The sequence below is a fragment of the Phaethon lepturus genome, unplaced genomic scaffold, assembly GCF_000687285.1.
Source record: "Phaethon lepturus isolate BGI_N335 unplaced genomic scaffold, ASM68728v1 scaffold51034, whole genome shotgun sequence".
Classification (NCBI taxonomy): Eukaryota; Metazoa; Chordata; class Aves; order Phaethontiformes; family Phaethontidae; genus Phaethon; species Phaethon lepturus.
In genome coordinates this window covers 22,311-31,333 of record NW_010533526.1, presented here as the reverse complement: position 1 = coordinate 31,333, position 9,023 = coordinate 22,311, and the positions used below count along the sequence as shown (strand labels likewise).

General features: G+C 43.7%; 1 protein-coding gene across 1 annotated transcript; it reads left to right on the top strand.

The window, feature by feature from the left end:
* Positions 1-1,379: 1,379 nt before the first annotated feature.
* On the top strand, positions 1,380-8,822 carry LOC104619360 (chromosome unknown open reading frame, human C14orf180). The gene is made up of 4 exons (XM_010285206.1): positions 1,380-1,433; positions 3,793-3,919; positions 5,774-5,800; positions 8,620-8,822. The coding sequence occupies exons 1-4, from the start codon at positions 1,380-1,382 to the stop codon at positions 8,820-8,822; spliced, it is 411 nt and encodes a 136-aa protein (XP_010283508.1).
* The last annotated feature ends 201 nt before the right edge of the window (positions 8,823-9,023 follow it).

The window sequence follows — 9,023 nt, the reverse complement described above, 5'->3', positions numbered from 1 at the left end:
ATCACTCCAATGTACAGGAAAAAGAAGGTAAGGTGACTCTATCCAGGTGGCTTTTAGATATGGCGCATTCGGTGAAGAACCCCAGTTCAGCAAAATGTGTTGACGTGTTGACACTGCTTTCACTGCTGGAAAGGGAAGGGCTTGAGGACAGCAATGCTGCAGACCCGTGCAGAGGCTGAGCTGTGGGAAGGCAGCAAGGCCCAAAGGGAGCTGCTGGCCCCACATCAACCGTGGGTTCCTCCCCGGCTGTGCTGGCCCAATTTCCTTCGGGGGGTGGGGAGGAGATCCCGATCTTTGTCATCTACTCACTCACTCCCCAAATCCCTGAAAGGAAGATTAAAATAGCGAAGCCCCACAGAACTGCTGTGCCCTCTGGTTCCTAGTGCCAATGGAAGCATCTTGCAACCCTTGCTCCACCGGGTAACTGCAAACCAAGGGTCCCAGTCTGCACATGCCATGGGACAATCCATCCAACCACCTGGAAAATAGCACAAGACTGGAGTGCTTTAGACATGTCACAGCAAATAAATAGCTCCAGGAAAAGAACAACAAAAAAATCTCAAGGTTTTTCTTGTAGAGACAGTAAACCACCATATTTCAGCAGTCAGGGCAGGTGTTTCTGACTGGAAATTGTATATTTGATGATGACCAGCCTTCAGCATTTGACAAGGGGCTGTTAAAGCCTTTTGAACAGTAAATCACCTCTCTTCCTATCAATAATCTTATTATAATATCTGTAGAAATGTCTAACGTTAAAAACCCACTTTATTACTACAATAATGGATCTAATTTGTAAAACATATAAAGTGAGGCCATAACTGTACTGGAAGGAGATATATGTGTTCCCACTACATCTATATCATTTCCTGATGATTTTATCCACATACTTTGAATGGGAGAAGGATTAAAAGCAATCTCATTTGCAAGATTTTTGAGATCGGGAACGGCTTCTGGAAAGGAGATCAACATGATCATGGAAATGCAGCGATCCTTATAAAAAAGAACAGCCTCGTCTTCACAGTTACGCATATAAGTATGTAGGTGTTTATTTGTGATTTTCTCCTTTCAGACCCTTTCCTGTTGCCAGGAAAGCCCTGCTTTTCAGCTGCAGTATTATCACTATGTGCTATTTTTGTCTACTGAGTACATTTCAAGTAACGTCATCCTTCCCTAGCCAACACTGGTATGAAGGGCGGAAACACTTCTTTCCACTCCTCTGTCATTTGCTGCTGCTCCCATCTGCTCCGTGGCACTGCCTGCTCAGTCCTCGCTGCAGAGAGATCTCCAGACACTTTCCCCTGGTCCTCTCCATTTTCTTGAGCAAGTGGCTTTCCAACCAAAGCTTCCTGTAGGAGGTTTCATGTTGGCATCCAGAGTACATGTCCCAAATATGTCCAGCCCCACCTTCTGATCATAGTGCAGAGGAGCTGCTGGTAAGTAATCTCTTGATGGGCAATAGAGTCCTTGTGTCCAACACCCTGAGCTTTTCACAAATGGGTTGTCTTTAAGGGCGTATAATTTCCCTACTAGCACTTTGGTAGGTTTCCAGCTCTTGTCACAGCTGGAAAATACTGGGTTTCTGTCTGAGGGGAAAATGCGTCTTGTTTTTCTGACACTGTGTAGCTTTGCTTTCCATAAGTTGTTAAAGTACAGTAAATATTGTAAATGCCACTTCATTTTTAAGGTCTTCCTTGTCTAGGTGCTGCCCAACCAACTAGTTGTTTAATGTTTTTCTCTTCTGATGTGATGTAACTGCTAGCTCTTTGGAAAAGCTCATGTGGACAAGAGCTGTAATTGGAATTACAAATCTCTTCAGATATAAAGTTCAGCTTCCTTGGCTGTGCCACAGGAGGAACCCTCCCAGCTAAAGCTAAAACCACTGCTAGTCTGAGTTGCGCATCTTCTGCTGTGTCTCCCTAAACCTGTTTCATTTTACACAGAGTAATTAAATATTCATTATGCCACGAAGTGTGTGTGTGTGGCTGTAGCAGAATGATTAGGGTACTCACCTGGTAGATGAGAGACCCTGTTACCAGTCACTGCTCCAATGAATATTTAAGTATTTCATATTAAGTATTCATTGGAGCAAGAATAGGGGCAGAATTCTCCCACCCCCAAGGGAGCACCCAAACACCAGGCTGTAAAGTCATTCTTATATTCTTTCTTTCTTTAGCTCAATGAATATTTAATTATTTGAGGCCAAAGAAGACAGTTTCAGTGGCAGAGACTGAGATTCCCTGCTCCCACATGTGACCAACAGCTCTGATGATGAGGACGTGCATACAAGAGATGTAGATTCATATTCCTTTGGACTTAGAAAGAAGTTGAATCCAGGTTTCCCATACCCTGGATGGGTATTCTAGCTTCTGAGCTGCTGTATAAAAAACACAGAGCTCCAACACACAGTCCCTGGTCATGAGACAGAGGTGGTATGGATGCTTGAATGACCCCAAGCTCAGAGAAAGCATCCTCATCAGTGATAAATTAAGCTGAAATCTGGTTTATAAATCCCTCAGGAGAAGGTATCAAAGCTGAAGGTGTTCCTCACTTCATGTGAGGAACAAAGTATGTGCTTTTGTGAGATTATCCAGAGTGTGATGTGTAGGGACACCTACTTATTCTCTGTACCCTGGGCTCTGACACCCCCAGACTGTAGTTAATGGGACTTAATTCTGCCTCTGCAGCCCAAGGAGTGGGTGTGTGAAACGGTGAGTGTGGAGAAGGCATCCAAAGAGAAAAGGTGTAGAGCAAGGGTATTTGAGTCTAAAAATGGGCAAAAGTAGCAGGCATTGAGGAGTAGAAAGATTAAAGCAGGAAGAAAAACATGGAGGAAGGACCATGCAATCACTGAGCGGGGAAATGACACATGAGGGAAATAAAAGGAGCAGGGACAGTGACCAGAAGGAGCAAGCAAACCACCTAAGAAATAATACCCTTTAGCTAGCAGAGGAAGGGAGGGAAGGGGGAGAAAAGGATAGAGAAGAGGCCTTCAATCTTGAAGTAAAAATAAAATGTGGAGAATCTTTGCCACCCACATAGGTGTTCGAAAAGTAGAAAATTTGTCATCTGCTCTCCACTTCCAGAGGACAGTGAGTATCTCTGAACCAAGATGCTTTGGATTCACTTTGGGGAGTTGACTGTGGCAGCATTCCTATGCAGAAGAGGAGCTTATTACTATCGTTGCAGCTCTGTTTCTTGTCATTTGGCAGAATCCACAGCAATCTGATTCCACTATCAAAGACTGACTGTGGCTTCCAAGTGAAAACCAGAGCAACAACATAATTGTGATATTAAAATGCAAACAAATTACCTTCTCGTACCCATCGCGATAGTGTCAGAACCCAAGACTACTGCGTAGTCTCAGTTGTTGAAACGGCAACACTGTATTCAGAACTCAGAAGAACATGTCAAAGGTGCTCCCAATGATATGGTTCATATATTTCATATCACATTTATGTCCGTCTACCCCAGGGCTGTTGAGCAGCCACCTTCAGCAACTGTTCATTCCAATTTAGAGAAATCCTTTCTGAACATTTTGCTGTCTGTTACTTAAACCAACCTTTTTCCTGAGAAGACAGCTTTAGAGTACTGAAGATTTATAACAATGAAGGAATATCCAGATTGTCTTGCTATAAATATTACAGTGGTCTGACTATAAATGTCAAAACAGATGTGTTTCATATCATGTCCTTCAAGGGACATGGTAACATAACCACAAAAGCTCAAAGCTTCACCCAGATGCATTACTCCAGTTTGAATAGCCATGTGTTTGTGTTTTGATCAACTCTTCAGACAGGTGACAGTAGCTACCCTCCTTCTATACTGAGGAAAAGGCCACCTGTGGACCAAGCTGTGGGGGAAAAGAGGAAAGCAGAGAGAAGGGTTCGATTTCGTGAGCCAGAAGAAGTCATTGAATATGGTATGCTCAAGCTATTAAGCCTTTTGACATGACCTTTCTAGCTTTTTAACATTCACCCTGTCTGTCCCCATCAGCTTCTCCCTCTGATAGTGTCATTTGTGATTTTGAGCTCAGCATGGAGCAGAGGAAAGACAAGTTTTGCTCGGCGCTCTGCAGGTCCGTTTGCCTGCCTGCCTGCCTTGGGAGAAGACAGGTTCCCGCGTCACGGAGAACCCCTGAGTCAGCCCCCGCAGGGATCGTTGTAGACCATGGGTTTGGCTGGCCCCAGGTCTACCCCAGAACAATGCTTCCACTCATAGAAAAGGATCTCAGACCAAATTTAAACACGCTTATGTCATTCTGGGTAACCAGGAGGTAATGTGAGGGAGCCAGCCCTTTCATGTTCCTGAGCAGTATGCATGCCATGGGATACAGTGGTAAAGGTCTGAGTCTGGCTGGCCCACTGGGGATAAAAGCAGCCAGGATGTAACCATTTCTGCCAACGAGGGCACCCAAGGAATGATACAGCTAACATATCCTCTGGTCTTTCATTCATGAGCCAAAATAACAGTTTGCAGGTAGGTCAACTGGGAGTGACCGTAAGCAGAGGTCTAGCACGAGGATCCAGTTTGCACTTTTGCACGTGCTACATGCAATTCATAACCAAATAAGAACTGTTGCTTCATTCTGACTTTCACAAACTGACACAGCTAAGAAAAATTGTATTTATTGTTAGGGAACTAAAACTGTATGGTTTTGATATGTCAGTCAGTAAAAACACAGGTGACAGAATGGTAAAATTTCTGTGTCAGCCACCTGTTTGGACTGCTACTCAGCTTCTAAAAAAAAGGCTTGGCATCCACTACTGTGTTTGTACACAGACCTTGCAGTGGTTTTGCAATATGTCGTTCCTGGTGTCTCCTAATGCAGGGGTGAAAAGCTGTTCCTTGATAAGTTTGTTGACATGGCCTGGGCTTTCCCATCAAAACCGAACTCCTGGGAAGACTCAGTGAGTTGGCACTAAATTCTTCGAAGCTCATCTGACTGCTCAAGAGCAGGATTTTGATGAGATGTCACACTGCCTTCAGCTCCCTGCCAGAGTCCGTGCCCGCAGCTCGGCACGGGTAATCCTGCAGTCGGTCCAGCCTGGGGGAACTGGGTTCATCTCCCCATTGCTCTGAATTCAGCACAGCCTTGCTCGAGTTCAAGGGAGCTGCAAGGACAGAGAAGGCTCTGACTCTTTTCCACGAAGACAAGAGAAATGTCCCAACCTATAATTAGTATTCTGTGCTGCAAACAGCCTGTGATTCAGATGATTTGCTGTTTGTCCACACAGTGTTGTTAGCATAGAGGCTGGTAAGACGAAGGTTGCTGGCACCACTGAAATTTTTCCATTCTCTGGACTTTTCATCCTGGATTGTGTCTGGGCCCAGCTGCCAAGCAGAGGCAGTTCCAGGATATTATTGGATGAAAATTGCATCTGACAGTGGGCTTTGTTTTCCTAACTTTCATTGTTCTCTCAGCCTGCTGGTCTATCTCCTTTCCCTTCTAGAAATAGTGTGGAATTGGGAGGTCTTTTTTTCAAGATCTGACTTCCGACCTCCCTGCAACAGCAACAATCTCTGTCTCTGAAACCCTCCATACAATATTTTTTTTCTCACTTTCCTGAAGTGCACCTACATCTGCATGTTTGCATGGAGTGGGTAGAGCCTCACTTGGCATAAATCTGTACAGACAAAAGTGGGATAAGAGGTGGTCCGGCACCCAGAAGTCAGCAGGCAGTTTCAGAGACACCGCTTGGTGCTTGCTTTCTTGTTCATCTGCTGCAAAGAGGCCTTTCCAGGCGTGTAAGAACATTTTCGTTCTGTTTTCTAGCCATTTCCTGCTGTGACTACGTAGTGGGTAAGTCAAAGTTTCACATTATAACTGTGAGCCATCCGTGGCACTAACCTGAGTTTGCTTTGTGCCTGCTGGGATGCTCTGTGTAAATAGATCCTCCGTGTACAAAGCGCTTCAGTGGCTGTTGCTTTTTCTTCTCAGCACATGAAGCACAAGGTGTTGATGAGGTCTGGTGCCGTACTTTAAACAAGACATCTAGTAAGACAAATAGCAGAAACAAAAATGAAATTCCTGAAGCTATTTTTAATTTAAATATAATTAATATATTTTATGGCAATAGAACAGGTACAGGTTTTTCATTAAGATATGCAGGGAAAGCACCCCAAGCAATACAATAGTTCTCCCTGCTGACTTTCATACGTGGGGAACAGACAATTCATTTATATGCTGGCAGCAGGGTAGAAATAATAAGAATAATCTGTTTTTTCTTTTTTGTTTGCAAGGATGTTCGAGGCCAACCAGCCTCACAGACCCTCGAGCAAATGTGTGTATCTGGATGTTGTTATAATGGTGATCATTTCTAGAGGTCCCAGCCAACACCCAGCCCCTGCTGCATGCAATGCAGTAAGGGGAAAGGGGCACATATATACCTGTATGCATACACGCACACACACAGAGCCATAGTATCGGGATGCCAAAATGAAGCAAATGTCCCCACATGCCCTAGCTGTTGCTGTTGCCCAGGAAGAGGGGTTGTATGCTTATGCCAACGGCAGCATCAGCTAAGGCAGTTGTTGGGCTGGGAACACAGTGCTATAGCCAGGAAAGAGCCAGGGAGAAAAGGAAAGAGGAAATAGGTGACAGCAGAAATGTGTGTCCGAGGCAGGAACTGAACCAAAATCTCCTCTATCCCTGTCCAGTGCTTTTCTCTCATGAGTTGCCTTTTTCTTAGACTGGGCACATGGCTAGGGCTCAGCGTGCTGTTCCAACAAACAATTTCACTAACAAATTGAAGTATTAATTTTCTATTTGTAATCTAGAAAAGAGCAAACTTACATTTAAGCTCATACTTGTAGCGATGTGCTGAAGCTGTTGTGAGCATCACTCATCACTGTTTTGTGGGTGACATTATTGTTCCATGTTATTTTTTCTGTTCCTGGACTGAACATACTCCTGTATTGAGAGGATATAAGGAAAAGCCAAGTTTGCATTTGAGATCACCCAGAAATTTCACATGGAAAGTAACTTTCACGAGACTGAAAAAGGTTATATGCACTTCATAGAAAAGGGCTGCCGTGAAAAGCTGTTTAGCTGTCACAGAAAAGTTTCGCTATTACCAGGTACGCTCATCAGCCAGGCCCCATGCTTTGGAAGGCAGGTGGTCACCCAGTCGAGAAAGTATCCTGTGGGGTTGGAGATCACACGAGGGAAATACCAACTTCCAAGTCACAAAGCTCTGCAAAAGCAGAAAGTGGCGAATAATTCCCTGGTTAAATACCTTCATATAAACCATTCATAGAGTAATATCAAATAAACAAATTTATAAAAATTGAAGTCTGCTCATGGAGAATTTGCAAAGAGAAAGAAGGGCTAAATTCAAACAAATAAATTATTTGCTGCAAATAATTCTCTCAGATCTATTATGGGACATTGATTTGGTTTCTGGTTAGCTATAAAATGACTGCCTATTAACATTTTACCGTTTCCCCATACACTTTTTCATATATTATTATGTGTTTCTTGCTTGGTTTTATGACTTTTACCTTCCTCTCTGTACATCTGTATGACAGTTTAATTGACTGCTGTGTATTCCAGGGCTCATAGTAGAAGCTAATTTAAATATGTTACAGCTAATGTTGGCCCTTTACCCATAATAATACACACCACATTTTTATCTCCTTATTGATTATGTGCATATGGCAGGAAAATAGCTGCACACTATGGGTTTCCATTCAGGCATGAATTCAGTTATATACTGCATGCTTAATACTCAACGTGCTTTATAAAATAATGCTGATTGATTGTGCAATGGCTACACAGTCCAACAGAGCAGCCAGATCTGAATCAACCTGGAGCCCCAAGGCCCATGGATGGATACACACGTGCAAGGGCTGGGGCACCACCTCTGAGGTGCTGCATGGGTGCTGGCAAGCTAAATGTAGCCCATTGATTCCTACGTGTGCCCAGTGCCTGACCTATGGCACTTTAAACATCCTTGAACTTTGTTTTAAAGGCAAAAAAAATGTTTACAGTGTCCTCCTGCCTCAGAGCAAGTGCTGAGGATGTTCTCGTGAACGTGTTAATGTTATTGTCATTACAATGAGTAATTAGCACACCTTGGACTTAGAGAGAGGTTAAACCTGGCAGAGCTTTCTAAATATGCCTTGGTTAGTAGAGCCATGTTTTGGTTCTTACTGTAATTAGCAGAAGCCTGAAACAAGCGGAGTTACCACAGAAGGGACAAAAATCTAGATCTCCTATCTTTACAGAACATTTGTGAGCATTAAATAATTCATTCGACAAGGTAGCTTAATATTCTCCTACTGTTTAACCTAACATTTAGCTTAAAGGTATAAAAAATAATTGCTGGAGGGAAATCTGAGATCGTGCATTAGCTATGGTAATCCTGTTCTTATTATACATAATTAAGATCTTTAAATGCTCCATTAGACGGCATCTTTTATACTCACCACCCTCCATCAGAAGGTGTGACTCACTATCACTTAACTGATGCCTACGGAAGTCCTCACAACCAGAACCCTGTGTACCCCGCTGTTCCCAGAAAAGCGGGACAAAGGCATCAGCAGGGGGTCAAATTTGGGAAATGTTTAAGATGACACTAAAATAATGCTGCTTTCTTTTTTCTCCTCATCGCTGTTCAGTAGATGACAGGTCATCATCTGGATTGCCTGTGCTCCTGTGGCTCTCATTTTGCGCAGTGCTGATCCTGGCTGTGAGTCTCTACTACACCAGCATGAAGCAAGATGTCAAAGTCCTGGAGGAATTTCAATCCCGACTTGTTATCTTCTTTCTTCAGATGAGACACATTGCTCAGAAATGCTGGACTTGGTTTATGAGGCAGTAGCAATGTCCTCCGGGCTGACACACATCTCAGAGCACTGCTAACCAGCACGTGGCAGAGCAAAGCTCCCAGTCTCCACCAGCCACATGCAGGGCACACGTGAGCTTCCACCTCAAAGAGCAAGAAACCCACCCCTGTTGTGCACTGTCCAGCAGCCATTTGTTCTCCTTTCTTTTTTCTTTGCTGTTTTCACATTAGCGGGCT